Source organism: Eleutherodactylus coqui, chromosome 2 (genome assembly GCF_035609145.1).
Source record: "Eleutherodactylus coqui strain aEleCoq1 chromosome 2, aEleCoq1.hap1, whole genome shotgun sequence".
Classification (NCBI taxonomy): domain Eukaryota; kingdom Metazoa; phylum Chordata; class Amphibia; order Anura; family Eleutherodactylidae; genus Eleutherodactylus; species Eleutherodactylus coqui.
The window spans coordinates 224,500,378-224,524,099 of NC_089838.1; the positions used below are offsets into that span (position 1 = coordinate 224,500,378).

The 23,722-nt window shown below is 44.1% G+C and overlaps 1 protein-coding gene across 1 annotated transcript in view; it reads right to left on the reverse strand.

Annotated features, from left to right (window-relative positions):
• The window catches only part of AQP9 (aquaporin 9), a 45,187-nt gene that overhangs the window by 16,395 nt on the left and 5,070 nt on the right, over positions 1-23,722 (reverse strand). Inside the window, exons 2-3 of the mRNA XM_066592539.1 lie at positions 7,108-7,234; positions 1,727-1,864 (exon numbers count right to left, since the gene is read on the reverse strand). Of these exons, the coding sequence (XP_066448636.1) occupies positions 1,727-1,864; positions 7,108-7,234 (265 nt within the window). The remainder of the gene's footprint in view (positions 1-1,726; positions 1,865-7,107; positions 7,235-23,722) is intronic.

The following is a 23,722-nucleotide window of genomic DNA, read 5'->3' on the forward strand; positions in this document are numbered from 1 at the left end:
GCAGCCTCCACACTACTGCATACGGTTAGATGTGGCCCTAAGAAGGACCGTTGGGGTTCTTGAAGCCTACACTAACTCCTAACACTCTCCCTACAGCAGCTCCAACACGATACCACTGTCCCTCAGCTATCTCACAACGCATCTGAGGCGAGCCGCGGGAGGGGCCGATTTTTATACTCGGGTGACACCTGATCTCCCCAGCCACTCACTGCAGGGGGGTGGTATAGGGCTTGAACGTTGCAGGGGGAAGTTGTAATGCCTTCCCTGTCTTTCAATTGGCCAGAAAAGCGCGCTTATTTCTCAGAGAGGAAAGTGAAAGTAACCCGAACATCGCATGGTACTCGTTACGAGTAACGAGCATCTCGAACACGCTAATACTCGAACGAGTATCAAGCTCGGACGAGTACGTTCGCTCATCTCTAAATAACTCCTCTAAAACAAGAAATACAAACTAGCAGAGTATTTACCTCAGAGATGTCATAGATATTGCTGTATACAGTGGTCTTCCTATCATATGTGATACTCTTAAAGGGGTTGTGGGAGTTGTAGGTTATTGGTAAAACCGCTTCTGCATGTAGTAGCATAAAAAAATAGACATATACTCACTCTCCCCGCTTCTATTATGTCCCTCAGATCTGTCCCCACTGATGTCACTTTTACTGGCTGCCCCAGCCTGTTTACGGGACATCACAGGCGCTGCAGCCAATCTCAGTGCTTAATCGCTCAGCTGTCATTCGCTGCAGTGCCTGTGATGTCACATAAACTGGGCAGTACTGCAGCTAGTAAACAAACACAGGCGCAGAGTATCGAGTAATTACCTCGTGGGGAGAGGTGAGTATTTGTCTAATATTGTATATACACATCTCTGCTATGTTAAAGCATGCAGAAGGGGTTTACTGATAAGTAGAGATAAACGAGCACCAGAATGCTCGGGTGCTAGTTACTCGAGCTGAGCTTTTTGTAATGCTCAAGAGCTCGGTTCGAGTAACGAACCCCATTGAGGTCAATAGGAGACTCGAGGGTGCGTGATTCTCTCTCTCTCTCTCTCACCTCGTGGTGCTCGCTCGAGTAACGAGTACTTTCAAGTATGCTAATGCTCGATCCAGCATCAAGCTCGGACAAGCATTCTCGCTTATCTCTACTGATAAGCTAGAACTCAGATAACCTCTTTAAGGACAACAGAAGCTGGGACCCATAGTTTCTGTCCACTCCCTACCATGGTGGCAGATAGATATTTGATAGCGTCCCTATTTAGTGGTTTTTAAGTGTATGATTCAATTTTAAGTTTTATCCTCTAAAAAGGTGTCCATTGTGAGGTTTTTCTATGCTCGTCACTGACCACCATAAATAATGTGTTCAATGGTATGAGTTGTAACCGTTATGGGGGATACTAAAAATGTCTATTATTTACTGTTTTGTGATGTTTACTCAACCCCTTCCTAACATGCACAGACATGTATGGCGCACGTTGGATCTTATTTTTATGGAGCTACTTGAAAGTCTTTGACAGCTGACATGGCCATGAGTAAGGATGGGTTCTCTATCGGAAACACATTGGTCTTATCGTGAGCAAGCCCCAAAACTATTTTTAAAAATGTTTTGGGACTCTCAATAAAGAATTGGATTTTATATAACCATGGTCAATTTGCCGGATTCGTTCTGCCTATTGCTATGTGATGGATCACCTTTAACATAGCTTCACTTTACTGTAATATGCCGAACTTACCATAATAGACACCAAAAACAGCTGCAGATCCAGTGATAGCTCCCAGAAATTGTCCACTCATATAGAAAGGAAGTTTGACCCATGGCATTTTTCCAGCCATACACATGGCAAAAGAAACGGCTGGATTGACATGGCCACCTGAAACAACAAGACAAAATGCATATTGTACATTATAGAATCATTGAGCTAATGTCTCCTATTCTGTTGATGGATATTTTACTTATGCATATAAAATCTCCATTGAAAAATTGAGAAATGGAACAACAGCAGGGAAATAAAAACACAGCAATACCTAATATTATATAATATACTGTAAGTACTGCATTTTATTCGCCTCAGTAACCTTGGTTATAAATGGATTTTGCCTTACAAGTTTCCATTAGAAGAGAGATATTAACGTTAGTGCTCCATTTATATACTAAAATGACATTGAACTAAATCATGAATATCAAAAGACTGGATATATCCTTCTAGAAACACACAGTAATTACTAATATGCCTGCACTATGCAATTGTGGGGCTAGAAAAGACTTGGCATTAGAGATTTGGCTGCTAACATTGTAATTATAGCATGATCAATCCTAACTGCAAGTATAACCTGTCATCATTAATATTACGAAACAGCACAATATTATAATATTTCCAGAACATTTGTGCATATAGATGTTGATTATGTAGTATACCCTATGCTCGATATACAGGTCAAATACATTGTAACCTGTATACTCAGTCTAGGACTTGTATTATAGTCGTATGGAATGTATACATTGTTTATTCACTACAGGATTAGCTTCAGAATGTAGGATAGCTGCTCATGCATTCCAGTTATATTTCTTGACAAGTATTGACAGCCAGCATTGGGCTAAAATCATATCAATCTAATACGGCTACTTCAGCTGTATGATCTGTCTGTAAAAAAGTATGCTGCAGTTGCACTTTTCTACTGATCCCTGCTGATTCAGACTATAATTCCCAGCTTAATTTATTGTGCTGTGAATGGAGAATAAATGGATAAAGAGCCATCTTGACTGCACAGATTATTCTACTGTAGCAAAACACTATATTCCAACTATAGATATCTCTAAACTTTACGATGCTAATGATAGCCTTGATGCCCTAAATATCCCACTTCTAGCTGTTTTGCTGCAGGAAGCAGATGGCTCCATATATTGCGCATTGGCCCGGGTTGGTACTGACCGCTGAGTCCCATTTACTTCAATAGCACTCAGCCTGCAGCACCAACTCAGACCACTGCACAATGTATGGAGCCGTCTGCTTCCTGTATGAAAACAGTTAGGAGTGGAATACTCTTTTAGGGTCTGTCTCTCTCCCACCGCTAACCACCCGCCGCCCCCCCCCCCCCTCCCCGAGCCTGCTCGGACGAGAATGCAGTTACTCGAGAAGAGCGATGCTCGCTGGAGTAACTGCCTTATCCGAGCATGCTCACTCATCTCTATGAAAATGGAGGGGATTTTCCAGGTGAGTATTGCTTATATGGTTATTTTATGCTATCCCCTGCTAAATTTGGAAATGTCCTAGATAGCGCCTTTAAACTTTTGCCAACCACTGCTCAATCACCAGTAAACTTGCTGAAAACTAAAAATGCATATATTCTAATAAATCGCTTTTTAAGCTGAGTTTTTGGGAACTATAATGCTATTCTTGCTGTCAAAATGACAGAAACCTCACCAGAATCTGGCAACTGTATTATAAGCCAATGGGGTCTGTCGGTAATGGTTTGGATTGTATTATATAACAGATTCAGCTGAGCATCATTACTTCTTTATAATGGGAGTCATGTCACAAGTATAGTATGCATAGACATAACTCATATATAAAAGTCATTTTTTCATGTCAGCTGTATCTGAGTCCAAAATAAGTCATTGTCTAATGCACAGTCTTTACAACATGCCAATGTTTGTATCCACACATTAACAATATTAGGCAGTATTCAGCATAATTGGAGCCACCGGCCTTTAGTGTAGTATTTTCCATTTTATGGCCATAGATTTATGGGAAGATTGTCTTTCATTGTGTGAATTACTACTGCTTAACTGCCTGTTGTATAACCAAGTGCTTTCACATTATTGCAAATCCAATTTATATGCATCTAAGTGAGACAGGGGCCTTAAAATAAGACAATCTCCATTCACAAATACAATTAGATTTTTGACCACCATTGATCTCTGATCTTTATTATTGAACACCAGCTGCTAAGGTTAGTGTATACTTGACTTGCATTATTCTGTCACCTCTATGATACGTGAAATATCTTTACCTAAAGATTTACATTCCGGTAGATGAGACATTGAACTGTAATAAATGTCAGCAAGATGAATTTGTTTCCTGCACCGTTTAGGCCTTTTCCTTTCTATTGTACCCCAAGTCCCTCGCATATTCCTGGTTTCTATAGATAACAGCCAATGCCGCATCCTGCAGTGAAAGCCACTCTTACACAGTTGTGCCTGCATTAGTTTCTGTGTGTTTGGCCGGAATATCAGGAGTGTGCACAAAAATAAAATCGAACTTCAAATATAATTTGACCAGCTGATGTATTTTTCTGTTGTACTCCCACTAAAGAAGGGGCTTGTTTCTAAGGTTTATGGTGAGAAGGTGGTCAAAAAATCAGTTTTTTATTTCCCTGTGTAAATGGGCATCAGAAATAAGTGTAATTCCCAGAAACAAGTGATCTCATATTTATAGTACTTCTACTAAAATTTTAGCAACTAATTTCCATAAAGTTCAGCAGTTTAGAACAACTTATAGGTTATATCATTTTGCCACATTTTTGTATCATATTGTTAATAGAGAGATCCTAAATTTTGGTGTCCTTTCTGAATATTCCTAGGTTGCACATATTAGGGGGCACTTCATTGCTTATTAGTAGTTCACCCGTCTCATTTTTGTAGTTTTGGTTATGAAATACACCGCATTGTGCATATTCACAGGGTATTGCGTGTGCATATTCACGTTTTTCATGTGTGATTAAAAAAAAAGCAAGAAGGCCCCATTGATTTCATGCGTAACTATGCAGTGAATGTGCATGTACCATTTATGTTCACCGCATAGTTAAAATATGCTATTGAGTATTTCAGGGTGGTTTCAGACGGCTGTATGCACAACTATGCTCACCGATATGGAGTGTAATTCGGATGACCAAGTTTTTTTTCTCAACAGCCATTCAAATTCAGTGCCATAGTGCAGGAGTTTGTAAAAAAAAAACTGCGGGACGATAGCTCCTGCCCTATCTTTCCGGCAAGTAGTTAATACTACCTGTGGGAAAGATAGGGCCAGTCCTATCTTTTCTTGCCCATACAATTAATGGGTGAGAATCACACTAGTGAAAGCAAAATCATTGAAATCAATGGTTTCGTTTTGTCCCATTATGCAACTGTGATTATCACGGCTGCATAGTGGGAGTAAAACATGCCCATGTGAAGAAGCCCTCAGTCTGTAATACAGAAAACAAGCCATGCTATGATTTTTTTTAATGCATATGAAAAATGTATGTCTGAATACCCCAATGCAAATATAAGGGGGTTTCAGCTCTCCATATTACGTGTGTAAAAAATAAGTCTATCTTAACCCCTTAGTGACAGCGCCCTATAGTGTTTTTACGTCCTGCAGCTGCAGGATGTGTTTGGAGGGATATCGGGCTGTGACCTCCTTCCCTACATCTTGAGTGTCAGCTGTTTATTACAGTTGACACTCGCGGGCAACAACCCTGACAAGCCGCGCAGCCAATCAGGGCTGTTAACCCTTTAATTGATGCTGTTGATTCGGCATTTAAATCCCCTGAATGATAATTGGGGGTCCCGTACGCCCCTTCCCGCTTCTGAAAGGCCCCAGAGCTGTCATGGCAGTATGCCTATCAAGCCATCCCCGTAGGTTGGCCTGACAGACTGCCTGTCAGATTGAAGTATGACTTAATGCTATGGCATTACATCATACTGCGGGAGCGATCAAAACATTGCATATTGTGGTCCCCTAGGAGGACTAAAAGAAAGTGAAACTAAAAACAATAAAGTTTTACTAATTATTACAAAAAAAAAGTAATAAAAGTTAAAAAGAAAACCTTCTGCCATATTTACAATAAAGGAATCTAAATAATAGAGCAAAAATAAATATTTGGTATAGCTCCATCCGTAAAAGTCTGATCTATCAAAGTAATGTATTATTTACCCCAAACAGTGAACGTCGTTCGAAAAAAAATAAAGAACGCCAGAAATGTGCTTTTTTTGGTCACCCTGTCTCCAAGAATAAATGTAATAAAAAGAGATCAAAAAGTAGTATGTATTTAAAAATGGTACCATTTGACGTACCACACAAAATGAGCCATCACACAACTATGTCGACGGAAAAAAAAAGGTATTGTGTGCAAAAGATGGAGACAGAAAATAATTTAAAAAAATTAAATATCTTTAAAAAAAACAAGTAGTATAGCAAAAAATAAACTATATACGTTTGGTATCGTAATAATAATCATACTGACCCATAAAATAAAGTTATCCTGTCGTTTTTGTTGCAGTTTGTGCACCATAGAAACAAGACGCACTAAAAGATGGCAGAATGTCATTTGTTTCCATTTCTCTCCACTTAGAATTCTTTAAAAGTTTTTCAGTACATTCTATGGTACATTAAATAGTACCATTGAAAAATATAACTCGTCCCGCAAAAAACAAGCACTCATACAGCGACGTCGATGGATAAATAAAGGAGTTATGTTTTGGGGTTTTTTTTGAAAGGGGGAAGGAAAAAACAAAAATAGAAAAAAAACAAAAAAGCTTGGTCACTAAGGGGTTAAAAAAGCTATTTGTCGTCAGATCTATGGTTGCTTGCCTGTTGTGGTTGTATTCATCTATTTCCATTGTAGATATATACTAGAAACCTAAGAACATGTTTACATCTATTAAAGCCTGTAAATTTAGGACGACACAAAGTGTTTGTATGGTCAGATATATAGAATTTCTGGTTAGTGTCCCTAGTGCCTTGGCAAAAGAAAAAATGTGTTTACTACAATCACTACTAAACCATTTTTTTCACTAAAGAGAGGAGAAGTGAGGGGTCTGGGGCTGATAAATTCTGATTTTGTAGTTGTTATTTTTATATTTTGTATTATTGCACATAAAGAAATAGTTAAAAGAAAAAAAAAAGGAGTGCGCATTTGTTGAGCATGCACAGTAGCACCTAAATACGTTTCTGCTACTCAATAGTAGTGAATAGGAAAACTTTTGGGCAAGTGCAATAGCCCAAAGACCATCCTTTTCAGCTTTCCCAGGGCCAGTTGCTAACTGCGTAATGGAGTGACTTAGTATTGCTCATTATTCCGTAGAAGCCGGCAAACAAGGAGTGGAACAGTACAATATATTACATTTGATTACCTGACACTCCCCCAGCTGCATAGACTGCCATTGTGACTCCCAGTGCACAGCCAACAGCAGTACCCAGGTTTCCTGCAGATGATCCATAGTTGAGAACAGATGTGGCAACACTAGAGCATATGAAGATCTAAAGTCAAAAGAAAAATTACAAAATGAATCTTTGTATTATTACAGTCGTATTATCTTTAATTGTTTTTTGCAATCATTCTTATAGTACATGTTATTTTCAGAATATATATCAACAGAAATAAAGCTGGAATTCAAACAGTGACAACTACAAAACGTCTACCAAGGGTTAAACTTTTGTGGGCCAAGTACAGTATGCCTTCTACATGATCTCCAAATCAACATACCATAGAAAGAATAGTAGAATGCTAAAATTATTTCAATAGGAAAAAACACATTATTATTAAAACATCATTAATTCAAGGGAGCTGTACATATGGAAAGGGTTTGTTAATACATAACAAAAAAGGCAATAACAAATATGACTACATTAGTGAAAGTTGCTTGGTACGGGGGGAAAAAAAAAACTCATCCTGGTTTACAATCCACAGAGAAAGAAAGGGAAGAGACAGTAGGTGAGAGTAGAAGCTGCTCAGATAGTACGTGTGGTGATAGCAGGGTTATCATAGGCTGTTGTAAAGAGGAGGGTTTTTAAGATTTGTTTTTTGAAGTTGGGGGAGAGTTTGATCTGTTGTGGTGACAAGTTTCAGAGTTTGGGACAACCATAGCAGAGATCTTGGATAGTGTTGTGTAAAGCACAGACTAGTGGACAGCATAGAAGGGGCTCTTGTGAGAGCTGGGGATTATGTTTGGGGAGGTATCAGGAGATTAGGCCAGAAATGTATAGAGAAGGGATGGGTAACGTCTTGTATGTCATTGGTATTTGTTATGAAATAAATTGGCTATGGTCAGTCACTGAAGGGACTGGCAGAGAGGAGCAGCGGATTAACTGAACAGGAGAACTGAGGGTGGATTGAATGAGCACAACACTGTTTTCACAATGTAATGTAAAAATGTAAAGTCTGTTAAAAATATATATATAAAAAAACAATAAACAGTATACTTGTTTATACACTCAACTCAAAACATTATTATACAATAGTTATAAAGTATATCACTAGCATTTCATTTCACATCAATCCCTATTCTGGTGGGGGTGTTATTCTAGGATCACCTTTGGTGAACCTACTTACTTTACTTCACAACATATCACTCAATAGTATGTAGAGAGTCACATAATGTGCCAAAAACACAAGTCTTGTGCTTGATAAAACAGAGGAACATAATAGGTTGAACTGGAGAGGTTTGGACAAACTCCAACTCTACATCCGGGTTAGCAGAGGATAGTCACAGGCAGATGGAGTAAATATACTTTAGAGGACTGCTTCAATAAGATATCACTGCTTTCTGTAGCGTCGGTGGACACCGCAAGACGTTATGCGTCTCACTTGCATTCCAACTGACGTTTTGCTGGATGATGCGAGAGTGTCTCGCTCATAGCATTTCACTTGCATTCTTAATGACGCTTGCAGGATGACACGGACAAACGTCTTGCGTCATAGTGTGAGGGCATGTGTATATATTGCTATATGTTTTCATACCTTTATACCTGAGTGCAAATTCTATGCAATGCCAATACAAAAAACTTAATATGCATTCTTAAAAAATCATATTAGATATTCCAAGGCTTTTGCAAGGCGAAAAGAATGTATCTTGGAAACCACAAAGAGGATTAAGGTGCAATGGCGATTTGCTTGGCAGTTTTCTCAGAAAGGAACTTGCGACATCTTGCTCAGAGGACTGAGAAGAAAAGCAGAAGTGCCTGATGTGGATAAAGGACATGTGATTGATGCAGCTGCTTGTTTGATCAATATTGCTCTGAACAGTATAATTAACATATATGGTTATGCTATATATCTTCTGAACCAATGAGATGCTATATGCTTTATGATGCAGCAGGAGGGTATAAAGCCCTGTGTAAGCCAGTAAAGTTACCGCCATTACTCCCGTACAGGGAACCATACCAGACCTGTGTGTGGTGGTTTTCCTTTACCGTCGACCACGGCATATTAGGGTGGGCTTTGATTGGTGCTGTACTGATTGACTACCTTGACAATAGTGTCAGCTCCCTAATTGCAGAAGTATTTCACTAGGGAGATATCTAATCATGTTTTAGAGCCAGGCTGAAGGCTCAACACTAGAGATGAGCGAGCATACTCACTAAGGCAAACTATTTGAGCGAGTAGTGCCTTATTCGAGTACCTGCCCACTCGTCTCTAAAGATTCGGGGGGTGGAGAGCGGCGGGGAAGAGCGGGGAGGAACGGAGGGAAGATCTCTCTCACCCTCTCCCCCCCCCACTCCCCCCTGCTCACCGCCACAACTCATCTCTCACCCGTGCCGGCAGCTGAATCTTTAGAAACGAGCGGGCAGGTACTCTAATAAGGCACTACTCGCTCGAGTAGCTTGCCTTAGCGAGTATGCTCGCTCATCTCTACTCAACACATGATCAATAAGCTTCAGTCGGGGGCCATCTTGGATAAGGGAATATTCATCATCGTATATATATAATTTAAAACCATGATAATGGTTTTATTTAAAAGGGAAAAGAGAAATGTTATATAGAAATAAGTAGAAACAATTCTATAAATGCCTTCCTAGAAATAATTCTCATCATAATTTAAAAGATAAAAAATGGGTATAAATGAATCCCCCAAAATTATTAAGAATCATGATATAAAGAAAAATAAACAATACGGTATTTCTTTAAACGTTTTCCAATATTTCATTTAATCCTTTAGGTTGTAACATATCTAATATGTGGATCCAGTGCATATCTTTTCTTTTTAATTTATTAAATTGACCTACAGGAACCTGTTCAATTGGAGTGATCCGTAGCAAAGAGGCAACTTTATTATGATAATTGGCTAAATGTTTTAATACTCCATGTTTTAAATATCCATTATGGATATTCCAATGGTGCTTATTAATTCTCATCTTTAGAGTGTTGATGGTGCGTCCCACGTATCTTAGTCCGCACGGACACTCCAAGAGGTAGATCACGTATTTGGATCCACATGTTAGTAGTTTATTGAACATACATTTTTTTGTCCGTTCCGTCATTGTTCTGCTCATTTAATGAAATTTCCTTTTTGCCACTGCAAATGTTGGCACAATACTTGCAGTTTTTCACCCTGCAATTATATGTCCTCTGAATGGGATTAGTCATGCTAAAATATTCCCCAATGTAACGTTTTTTTCTATAAACAATCTAGGGTTTATCAGGGAGTTGATCTGTCAAGAATGGGTCATTTTTCAATATTTCCCAATGTTTAGCCAGGATTGCCTTAATCCTATTGTCTTGTGTATTATACTTTGTAACAAATAGGTTTTTTTCTCTCTACTTAATTGCTAGTGTCACTGTGTCTAGTTTTTTATATCTCAATGTGAGTTTTTACAGTTGACATTTGTTCTTGGGCTTTTAGTCTAGCTGTTGACAAATGTAAGGTTATGCATATGGGCAGCAAAAACGGATGTTACCTATATACACTAAATGGGGTTCTGCTAGGGAAAAGTGAGATGGAAAAAGACCTGGGGGTACTAGTGGACTGTAGATTTAACTGGAGTAACCAATGCCAGTCAGCTGCTGCAAAGGCAAATAAAGTCTTGGAATGCATTAAAAGAGGTATAGGGGCGAAGGACGAGAACATTATCCTCCCACTATATAAGGCACTTGTCAGGCCTTACATGGAATACTGTGTGCAGTTCTGGTCACCGGTGCTCAGGAAAGATGTTAAAGTATTGGAGGCGGTTCAAAGAAGAGCGTCTAAACTTATACATGGAATGATGGGACTGGAATACCCAGAAAGGCTATCCAAATTGGGATTATTTACTCTAGAAAAAAGAAGGTTAAGGGGCGACCAAATAACTATGTATAAATACATGAGGGGATAATACAAGGATCTCTCCCAGGATCTGTTTATACCCAGGACTACGACAGTAACAAGAGGGCATCCACTACGTTTAGAGGAAAGCAGGTTTCATCACCAACATAGAAAAGGGTTCTTTACGGTAAGAGCAGTTAGACTGGGGAACTCTCTGCCTGAGGAAGTAGTGATGGCAAAATCCATAGAGCAGTTTAAAAGGGGACTAGTTGTCTATCTGGAGAGGAAGGATATTATAGGTTATAAATCTTAGGTTAATTGTTAATCCGGGTATACAGGCAGGTAGGAACTATTAGGGGTTGATCCAGGGAACAGTCTGATTGCCATTAGGGAGTCGGGAAGGAATTTTTTCCCCAAAAGGGCTAATTAGCTTCTGCTCTTGGGGTTTTTCGCCTTCCTCTGGATCAACAACACAGGAGGATAGACAGGCTGGAGTAGATGGACATTGTCTTCATTCGGCCTTACAAACTATGTTACTATGATTCTAATAGCTGTCCCGGGTATGCTTTCTGTCTAAAGCGATCTTTTAAGAGGGCAGCTTGTTCTTTATAATCGGAATCCTTTGAACAATTTCTTCTTATTCGGCAGAGCTTGCAGCCCGCTTATCATGTATATTTCTCTTAGCCCACTTTTCACGCATATTAACATATCATTCAATGGTAAAGATTGACAAGTTTTTCTGATCATAAGACCATTTTATGGAATTTCCCTTTGTGAAATCTTCCTATCAAATTAATGGGGTTTGCCTCCAAAAGAAAACTATTGACAGCCAAATAAAGCACTCGGCTGTTTCTATAAGCTGTATCAACGCTGAATAAAGTGCAGGCATGGCGGATGCAGTGAGGAAGAATGGAGGACTTGGGACTTCAGCTCTAGTGATTTTGGGGTCCCATCGGTGGGGCACACAGCCATTAGACATTTATCAACTATCTTGTAATTAGATGATAAATGTCCATTTGGGAAATAAAGGTTTCACCAATGAAAATTTCCTGGTGAGCTTCTATTATGAATATGATGTGACAGTTTGTAGCACTGAAAGTAGATTGTCTGTTGTAAAGTGAAATCTGCTATTAGACGGATGAAAACGTTGAGGCGATTTAGTATTCCCAGCTATCTGGAGATGTATTATCACTACTTGGAAGAGAGTAATTCCAGTTACCCAGCTGTCATAAACACTATTGCTATTTTTCTGTTATGGTTATTTGCTACTTTAGTATCCATCTTGTACCATAACAAAGTAATTATCTATTTTATACAACCTCCTTTATATGTCCTATGGAAGCATATAAATGTAATAGATAGAGGTCTTCTACTTGTCTGTCGCTCTGAAGGACCTGCTGCAAATGTGAATCATACATTGATGGTAATGAGCTCTGCTGTGCAATTCTTCATTACCCCTGCAGGAAATTAATGCTTAGCAGCCACTTCGCTGTAGGTAACAGCTGATCACTGTGATTCCCTACAGCAGAATAGACCATGACACCTTCTTCAGGTCAATGACCACTGAACAATAATTAACAAACCACTATAAGGTCACTTTGCAAGCGCCCAAAAGACATCCCATCGACCATTGCTCCTGTGTTTTTACACGAGAGCCAAATTAGTTCGGTGAATGGAGGTGGAATGGGCTGGGGATCGTTCTGGCTCTCTTGACTCCATTCACAGTTAATTGGCAGTTGCTTGGTTTTCACTTGAGGGATTTGTCTCTCAGTGCTATGTCGGTGGCCACTTATATATGGGACAGCTATCACCCGAATTTGCTGTTTCCAGCTTTTTCAGTATTCAGATGATAATGGCCACATTTAAAGGTACCTTCAGGTATTACTAAAATCACTTGTGCAATGAACATAAATATACATATTGTAATGATTTATCGCTGCATCCTACACTGAACACTTTAAAGTGTGTATAGACTGTATTATTGTGTAATCGAGTGGAAAGATGAAAGCACTACAACACATAATTGAACATATCAATAGCAAATTTCAAACTGGTAGTTTGGCAATTTTCTGTAAATAAATCATATAACAATTTGCACTTTTTAAAATTTACAATAGCCCTTCATAGAGTAGACTAAGAGAGTAAAACAAAATTTTCTTCGATTTGTAAAAAAACATACACACACAAGGGCACACTGGACTGGCGGATGAGGACTGGAGAACGGGTACAATTCACCTAAATAACTAGGAACAGACGCTATATAGCTAGAGATGAGCGAACGTACTCGTCCGAGCTTGATGCTCGGGCGAATATTAGCGTGTTCGGGATGCTCGTTACTCGTAACGAGCACCACGCGGTGTTCGGGTTACTTTCAGTTTCATCTCTGAGACGTTAGCGCGCTTTTCTGGCCAATTGAAAGACAGGGAAGGCATTACAACTTCCCCCTGTGACGTTCAAGCCCTATACCACCCCCCTGCTGTGAGTGGCTGGGGCGATCAGATGTCACCCGAGTATAAAAGTCGGCCCCTCCCGCGGCTCGCCTCAGATGCCGTGTGAGTTAGCTGAGGGAAAGTGCTGTTCTATTGGAGTTGCTGTAGGGAGAGTGTTTGTAGTGAGTGTAGGCTTCAAGAACCCCAACGGTCCTTCTTAGGGCCACATCTACGTGTGTGCAGGCTGCTGTTAGCAGTGGAGAAATTTTTTTTTTTTCCTCAAAATCGGCAGTGCAGAGCATTGCACCCGGCATTAGGGACAGAAGTGGTGCTTAGGCAGGGAGAGTGTTAGGAGTGAGTGTAGCCTTCAAGAACCTCAACGGTCCTTTCTAGGGCCACATTTAACCGTGTGGAGTACTGTGCAGGCTGCTGTTAGCTGTGTTGCTTTTTTTTTTTTTTCTCAAAATCGGCGGTGCAGAGCATTGCACCCTGCATTGATACTACAGGCACAGAATTGTGTAGGCAGGGCCACAACACAGTTATTAGTCATTGAATAGGCACAGTGGGCTTTTCCTTTTAAACAAAAGGGAAAAAAGTATATTTGCCCTGCCTCTGACAGCCGTCAGGGCTCTGGGTACGTGTGTGCTGCGTGGAGAACGTAAAAAAAAATCAGACGCAACCAGCTACGGTTGAGTGCAGCCTTGCGCCAATTTCTTTCCTGCCTGGGAAATACCTGCTCTGCCATAGTTAATAACTCTGCAACAGTAAAGTTCTGTGACACTTTTGCAGGGCCGCAACACAGTTATATTAGTCATTCAATAGGCACAGTGGGCCTTTCCTTTTAAACAAAAGGGAAAAAAGTATATTTGCCCTGCCTCTGTCAGTCCTAAGGGCTCTGGGTACGTGTGTGCTGCATGGAGAACGTAAAAAAATCAGACGCAACCAGCTACGGTTGAGTGCAGCCTTGCGCCAATTTCTTTCCTGCCTGGGAAATACCTGCTCTGCCACAGTTAATAACTCTGCAACAGTAAAGTTCTGTGACACTTTTGCAGGGCCGCAACACAGTTATATTAGTCATTCAATAGGCACAGTGGGCCTTTCCTTTTAAACAAAAGGGAAAAAAGTATATTTGCCCTCCCTCTGTCAGTCCTAAGGGCTCTGGGTACGTGTGTGCTGCGTGGAGAACGTAAAAAAATCAGACGCAACCAGCTACGGTTGAGTGCAGCCTTGCGCCAATTTCTTTCCTGCCTGGGAAATACCTGCTCTGCCACAGTTAATAACTCTGCAACAGTAAAGTTCTGTGACACTTTTGCAGGGCCGCAACACAGTTATATTAGTCATTGAATAGGCACAGTGGGCCTTTCCTTTTAAACAAAAGGGAAAAAAGTATATTTGCCCTGCCTCTGACAGCCGTCAGGGCTCTGGGTACGTGTGTGCTGCGCGGAGAACGTAAAAAAATCAGACGCAACCAGCTACGGTTGAGTGCAGCCTTGCGCCAATTTCTTTCCTGCCTGGGAAATACCTGCTCTGCCACAGTTAATAACTCTGCAACAGTAAAGTTCTGTGACACTTTTGCAGGGCCGCAACACAGTTATTAAACTTATTATTCATTCACTAGAGGCAGTGGGCCTTTCCTTTTTAAAAAAAGTTAAAAAATTATATTTGGCCTGCAGGCTTGCGCCAATTTATTTCCTGCCTGTGATATCAAATCACTGGTAATACAGCATGCTGAGGGGTAGGGGTAGGCCTAGAGGACGTGGACGCGGCCGAGGACGCGGAGGGCCAAGTGAGGGTGTGGGCACAGGCCGAGCTCCTGATCCAGGTGTGTCGCAGCCGACTGCTGCGCGATTAGGAGAGAGGCACGTTTCTGGCGTCCCCACATTCATCGCCCAATTAATGGGTCCACGCGGGAGACCTTTATTAGAAAATGAGCAGTGTGAGCAGGTCCTGTCCTGGATGGCAGAAAGTGCTTCGAGCAACCTATCGTCCAGCCACAGTTCTGCGCCGTCCACTGCTGCAAATCCGAATCCTCTGTCTGCTGCTCCTCCTTCCTCCCAGCCTCCTCACTCCACTACAATGACACATGCTCAGGAGCGGGAAGACTCCCAGGAACTGTTCTCGGGCCCCTGCTCAGATTGGGCAGCAGTGGTTCCTCTCCCACCAGAGGAGTTTATCGTCACTGATGCACAACCATTCGAAAGTTCCCGGGGTCCGGGGGATGAGGCTGGGGACCTCCGCCAACTGTCTCAAGAACTTTCTGTGGGTGAGGAGGACGATGACGATGAGACACAGTTGTCTTGCAGTGAGGTAGTAGTAAGGGCAGTAAGTCCGAGGGAGGAGCGCACAGAGGATTCGGAGGAAGAGCAGCAGGACGATGAGGTGACTGACCCCACCTGGTGTGCAACGCCTACACAGGACAGGTCTTCAGAGGGGGAGGCACGGGCAGCAGCAGGGCAGGTTGCAAGAGGCAGTGCGGTGGCCAGGGGTAGAGGCAGGGCCAGACCGAATAATCCACCAACTGTTTCCCAAAGCGCACCCTCGCGCCATGCCACCCTGCAGAGGCCGAGGTGCTCTAAGGTCTGGCAGTTTTTCACAGAGACGCCTGACGACCGACGAACAGTGGTGTGCAACCTTTGTCGCGCCAAGATCAGCCGGGGAGCCACCACCAACAGCCTCACCACCACCAGCATGCGCAGACATATGATGGCCAAGCACCCCACAAGGTGGGACGAAGGCCGTTCACCGCCTCCGGTTTGCACCGCTGCCTCTCCCCCTGTGCCCCAACCTGCCACTGAGATACAACCCCCCTCTCAGGACACAGGCACTACCGTCTCATGGCCTGCACCCACACCCTCACCTCCGCTGTCCTCGGCCCCATCCACCAGTGTAGTTCAGCGCACCGTCCAGCCGTCGCTAGCGCAACTGTTGGAGCGCAAGCGCAAGTACGCCGCCACGCACCCGCACGCTCAATCGTTAACCGTCCACATAGCCAAATTTATCAGCCTTGAGATGCTGCCGTATAGGGTTGTGGAAACGGAGGCTTTCAAAGCTATGATGGCGGCGGCGGCCCCGCGCTACTCAGTTCCCAGTCGCCACTACTTTTCCCGATGTGCCGTCCCAGCTCTGCACGACCACGTCTCCCGCAACATTGTACGTGCCCTCACCAATGCGGTTAGTGGCAAGGTCCACTTAACTACGGACACGTGGACAAGCACAGGCGGGCAGGGCCACTACATCTCCCTGACGGCACATTGGGTGAATTTAGTGGAGGCTGGGACTGAGTCAGAGCCTGGGACCGCTCACGTCCTACCCACCCCCAGAATTGCGGGCCCCAGCTCGGCTTCCTCCACTAAAGCACCCTCCTCCTCCTCCTCCTCCTCAACCTCTGTCTCGCAATCTAGATGTGTCAGCAGCAGCAGGACGTCGCCAGCAGTCGGTGTCGCGCGGCGTGGCAGCACAGCGGTGGGCAAGCGTCAGCAGGCCGTGCTGAAACTACTCAGCTTAGGAGATAGGAGGCACACGGCCCACGAACTGCTGCAGGGTCTGACAGAGCAGACCGACCGCTGGCTTGCGCCGCTGAGCCTCCAACCGGGCATGGTCGTGTGTGACAACGGCCGTAACCTGGTGGCGGCTCTGCAGCTCGGCAGCCTCACGCACGTGCCATGCCTGGCCCACATCTTTAATTTGGTGGTTCAGCGCTTTCTGAAAAGCTACCCACGCTTGTCAGACCTGCTCGTAAAGGTGCGCCGGCTCTGCGCACATTTCCGCAAGTCCCACACGGACGCTGCCACCCTGCGCACCCTGCAACATCGCTTTAATCTGCCAGTGCGACGTGCCCACACGGTGGAACTCTACGCTCCACATGTTGGCCAGGCTCTATGAGCAGCGTAGAGCTATCGTGGAATACCAACTCCAACATGGGCGGCGCAGTGGGAGTCAGCCTCCTCAATTATTTTCAGAAGAGTGGGCCTGGTTGGCAGACATCTGCCAGGTCCTTGGAAACTTTGAGCAGTCTACCCAGGTGGTGAGCGGCGATGCTGCAATCATTAGCGTCACCACTCCTCTGCTATGCATCTTGAGAAGTTCCCTGCAAACCATAAAGGCAGATGCTTTGCGCTCGGAAACAGAGGCGGGGGAAGACAGTATGTCGCTGGATAGTCAGAGCACCCTCCTGTCTATATCTCAGCGCATTCAGGAGGAGGAGGAGGAGGAGCATGAGGAGGATGAGGAGAAGGGGAAGAGACAGCTTGGCCCACTGCTGACGGTGCCCCTGCTGCTTGCCTGTCATCCTTTCAGCGTGTATGGCCTGAGGAGGAGGAGGAGGAGGAGGATCCTGAAAGTGATCTTCCTAGTGAAGACAGCCATGTGTTGCGTACAGGTACCCTGGCACACATGGCTGACTTCATGTTAGGATGCCTTTCTCGTGACCCTCGCGTTGCACGCATTCTGGCCACTACGGATTACTGGGTGTACACACTGCTCGACCCACGCTATAAGGAGAACCTTCCCACTCTCATTCCCGAAGAGGAAAGGGGTTCGAGAGTGTTGCTATACCACAGGACCCTGGCGGACAAGCTGATGGTAAAATTCCCATCCGACAGCGCTAGTGGCAGAAGGCGCAGTTCCGAGGGCCAGGTAGCAGGGGAGGTGCGGAGATCGAGCAGCATGTACAGCCCAGGCAGTGCAACAGTCTTTAAGGGCCTGGACAGCTTTATGGCTCCCCACCAAGACTGTGTCACCGCTCCCCAGTCAAGGCTGAGTCGGCGGGAGCACTGTAAAAGGATGGTGAGGGAGTACGTAGCCGATCGCACGACCGTCCTCCGTGACGCCTCTGCCACCTACAACTACTGGGTGTCGAAGCTGGACACGTGGCCTGAACTAGCGCTGTATGCCCTGGAGGTGCTTGCTTGTCCTGCGGCTAGCGTCTTGTCGGAGAGGGTGTTTAGTGCGGCTGGGGGAATCATCACAGATAAGCGTACCCGCCTGTCAACCGACAGTGCCGACAGGCTAACACTCATCAAGATGAACAAAGCCTGGATTTCCCCAGACTTCTCTTCTCCACCAGCGGACAGCAGCGATACGTAAGCAATACGTAGGCTGCACCCGCGGATGGAAGCTACGTTCTCTCTCACCATCCAAAACGGGGACATTTCTGCTTCATCAATCTGTGTCTAATATTCCTCCTCCTCCTCCTGCTCCTCCTCCTGAAACCTCACGTAATCACGCTGAACGGGCAATTTTTCTTAGGGCCACAAGGCTCACTCATCTAATTTTTCTAAACAATTTTTATATGTTTCAATGCTCTTAAAAGCGTTGAAACTTTAACTTGAACCAATTTTTCGTTAAACTGGGCTGCCTCCAGGCCTAGTTACCACTTAAGCCACATTAACCAAAGCGATTAATGGGTTTCACCTGCCATCTTGGTTGGGCATGGCCAATTTTTACTGAGGTACATTAGTACTGTTGGTACACCAATTTTTTGGGGCCCTCACCTACAGTGTAATCATAGCAATTTGTATGTTCTTCGCCTGCACTCATGGTACAGAAGTGTGTGTGGGGTTGGCCTACACTTTAGCTACATAAATGTAACTTGGGCCTTGGCTATACTGCAGCCACTGAAATGGAACTAAGACTGCGCTCCCACTGAACTGCTGCTTCGGAATTGTTCCTGGGGCCTGTGTAGGCTGCTACAATGACTTAAATGGAACTAAGACTACTCTCCTCCTATACTGCTGCTTCGGAATTGTTCCTGGGGCCTGTGTAGGCTGCTACTATTACTGAAATGGAACTAAGACTGTGCTCCTCCTATACTGCTGCTTCGGAATTGTTACTGGGGCCTGTATTACTGAAATGGAACTAAGACTGTGCTCTCCCTATAATGCTGCTAGTGATATGTTAGTGGGGCCTGTCGCTAATGCTACGGCTGAAATGTTACTAATTATGGGCTCTGCCTATACCGCTGCTAATGGTATGTCTCTGGGGTGTGGAAACAGAGGCTTCCCAAAGACATGATGGCGGCGAGGCCATTTCCCACCAACGCGGTTACTGTTAAGGTACATATTACCAGTCAGACTGGGGCATGCAGTGTTGGCCGAAGCCCACCTGCATTAAGCACGACATTACTACCTCAGCTGTGTTGGGCAATGCAATGGGATATTTCTATGTACCGCCGGTGGCTTCCTGGCACCCACCCATGCTGTGGGTCCACAGGGAATTATAAATGCATCTGTTTCCACTTGTAAAGAACCCCAGTCTAACTGGGGCATGCAGTGTGGGCCGAAGCCCACCTGCATTAAGCACGACATTACTACCTCAGCTGTGTTGGGCAATGCAATGGGATATTTTTGTGTATCGCCGGTGGGTTCCAGGGAGCCACCCATGCTGTAGGTGCACACGGAGTTTAACCTACATGTGTCCACTTGTAAAGAACCCCAGTCTGACTGGGGCATGCAGTGTGGGCCGAAGCCCACCTGCATTAAGCACGACATTACTACCTCAGCTGTGTTGGGCAATGCAATGGGATATTTCTATGTACCGCCGGTGGCTTCCTGGCACCCACCCATGCTGTGGGTCCACAGGGAATTATAAATGCATCTGTTTCCACTTGTAAAGAACCCCAGTCTGACTGGGGCATGCAGTGTGGGCCGAAGCCCACCTGCATTAAGCACGACATTACTACCTCAGCTGTGTTGGGCAATGCAATGGGATATTTTTGTGTATCGCCGGTGGGTTCCAGGGAGCCACCCATGCTGTCGGTCAACAGCGACTTCACAATAGGGAGTTGTACCTGCCTGTGTCTATGAATTAAAAAGCCCGGTCTGACTGGGGCATGCAGAGACACCTTGACAGAATGAATAGTGTGTGGCACATAGGTTCCCCATTGCTATGCCCACGTGTGCAGCTCCTGATGGCGGTGGCACAGGATTCTATTTCTCATTGCTTCTGTACAGCATTGTGGGCTATCGCTCCGCCCCTTTTAAAGAGGGTCGCTGCCTAGCCGTGCCAACCTCTGCAGTGTGTGCCTGCGGTTCCTCCTCATGGCAGACGCACTTCTAAATAGACATGAGGGTGGTGTGGCATTAGGGCAGCTGAAGTCTGCGCAGGGACACTTTGGTGTGCGCTGTGGGGGGGAGGGGGGGCGGTTGGGCAGCATGTAATCCAGGAGAAGTGGCAGTGGAGTGTCATGCAGGCAGTGATTGTGCTTTGTTGGAGGTAGTGTGGTGCTTAGCTAAGGTATGCCATGCTAATGAGGGCTTTTCAGAAGTAAAAGTTTTTGGGAGGGGGGGGCCCCACTCTTGCCGCTATTGTGGCTTAATAGTGGGACCTGGGAAATTGAGATGCAGCCCAACATGTAGCCCCTCGCCTGCCCTATCCGTTGCTGTGTCGTTCCCATCACTTTCTTGAATTGCCCAGATTTTCACACAAGGAAACCTTAGCGAGCATCGGCGAAATACAAAAATGCTCGGGTCGCCCATTGACTTCAATGGGGTTCGTTACTCGAAACGAACCCTCGAGCATCGCGAAAAGTTCGTCCCGAGTAACGAGCACCCGAGCATTTTGGTGCTCGCTCATCTCTATATATAGCCATACAAACATTCATACATGTATCAGGATAGAACTCACATGCCCTAGGAAAGCCCGGAGTATATAAATATATGTCACTGGGTAATAGCTAGGGGGGCTGGTCTCTTTATGGTCACTAAATGTGAGAACACCGTCACAGACGCACACAGTGAATAGTGCGTTAGGTACAAAAAATTTTGAAGGATCTGATGTTTGAGCAACTTTCAATAAATATGTGTGGCGCCTATATGATTTTTTCAAGTTTATACGCTCAGTTCATAATATGTTTGACCCATTTCCTCGGAATTTCGCGCATCATCAGGAAGTTGGTGAGCCTATTGATAAATTAATACAGATGTTCAATAGCTTAGTCACCAACGACTCACCTCAAATGCATATATAGTTATTTATTGACATAGAATACATTTGTGCAAGAGTCGTGGATTCTGATGGCTATCCTGATATCAATAGCATTTGTGATATACTAGATCCAATGATAGCTAAGGGAGGTTTAGTAGACAGCATGCATTTTAGTACTAGGAGGACTTATCTTATCATACACAACTACCTTATTAGCAGAAGATCGTTTGGTATTGGCTAATAGTTATCTTCTTTTACCTAGTCTTATTACTGCCCCATGATAGGAGTCCCGATCTGTGCTATAAAAGCGTATATTCGGTATCTAAGCTGGAAAGTCCTCCAATTCTAGTATCTGAACTGATAGTCTTGATCAGAGAAAAAAACTTAGAAGTGCTTGCTAAGAGTTTAGATTTGTCTACCTGTACTTGCTGGAATAATAGAGCATAATAGCAGTTTTCAGCAGAGGATTAACCCCCCAAAATGATGTAAACAAAAAGAAGGAAACTAAGGTCAGCCCATGACCTGGATGGTTGGCCAGAGCATGAGGTCAGACTTCTTAGCGCAGATTGGGACTCCTATCATGGGGCAGTGATATTGTTTTTTAACAAATCGAAGAATAAAATTTAGTTTTACTATATCTTAGTCTACTCTGGGAAGGGCTATTGTTTAGAATTAGACTAACGGCCTCTGCGATTTCATTTTTTAATTACAAGAATAATGGGATGTGTTTTATCTCTCATTTACACAACACTATTAAAAGTTCCACCATTCACCCTAAAAGAGACCAGCATATACTTTGTATTATGGTTAACAGAACAGTTTAGGCTGCATGTCCACGGACGTGATTGTGCTGTCGATAAATCGCCTGCGAATCACACTGTCTGACGTTTTCCGCAGCGCTGCTATGGAAAGCACAGCCGCTGCGTCTACGAGCAGAGAATCATTGCGATTCTCCGCTTGCAGGATTCAAATCGCAGCATGCTGTGATTTGTTGCGATTCTCCAGGTTGAGCCCATCTGTCAGATAAGCTCAGTGCAGAGAACCGTCAGCTGTCTCCTGCTCCCCGGCAGCGGCTCCTGCAGTGGAGCTCTGCCGTAGGATATTGCTACACCCGTGGACAAGCAGCCTAAGGCCTCATGTCCACGGGGAAAATCAGGCCCGCTACGGATTCTCCATGGAGAATCCGTAGCGGGTCCCTCCTGCCCCGCGGACATGAGCGCTGAAAAGAAGAATAAATAAGAATAAACTTACCTGCAGCGGACCGGGCAGGTCTTCTCTTCTTCCCGGCCGGATCTTCTTTCTTCGGCCGGCGGATGTACCCGGCTCGCTGGCAGCGTGCCGCGCGCATGCACCGGGCACATCCACCGGGCCGAAGAAAGAAGATCCGGCCGGGAAGAAGAGAAGACCTGCCCGGTCCGCTGCGGGTAAGTTATTCTTATTTTAGGTCTCCCGCGGAACCGGGCGACTTCCATAGGCTTCAATAGAAGCCTGCGGGAGCCGTCCCTGCGGGAGACCCGCACGAAAATGGAGCATGGTCCGGATTTTTTTCATGCTCCATTTTTTTTTAAATCACTTTTATTGACCATCCGCGGGTATTTATCTACCCACGGGTGGTCAATGCATCCCTATGGGGTGCGGATCCGCATGCGGGTGATCCGCTGCGGATTTAAAATCTTATTTTGCCCGTGGACATGAGGCCTAAGTCAGTTAAACAATGTATTTTCTCCAGCGGCTTCATATAAGTAGTGTGTTTTTTTATTAGTGAAGCAGGTCATAGATATAAGATATTAACGAACCAACTAATTCTGGTATGGTTTAATAGTAATTATTGCAGTTATTATACTAGAAATCATGGCTTTCTTTCAATCTGCTTCAGGATCAGAACACTTACTGTATTTTTCATGGTTTAAAACTGTTTCCCAAATTCCAGTCCTCACAACCCTTCCTACAGGTCAGGTTTTTTGGATTTCCACAGTATTGCACAGGTGATAGAATTATTGCCAGTGCCTCAGATTTTTCCACAGGTGTTCTCTCTATAGGATATCCCGAATCATGACCTTTTAGGGGGTTGTGAGGACTGGAATTTGGGAAACACTGGTTTAAAATATTTCTCAGTCATTAGTCTTGAACAATACCATTTTAGTTTGCAGTTGTGCCAGAAAAAAAGGGGCAGTGCAAATGCTTGATAGTTACCAAGGCTCGAAAGATTTTCAACAGGAAAACTAATTTATATAGTAGGAAATATTTCTTCATGTGTATCCCCACCCCAACAACTGAAGCTAAACAGTTGTCATGTTATAGACAAATCTTTACATTTATGGCCATTTTATTTCATTATTTTTTTTTAGAATATCCTCAAAATATTAAGAGAAATA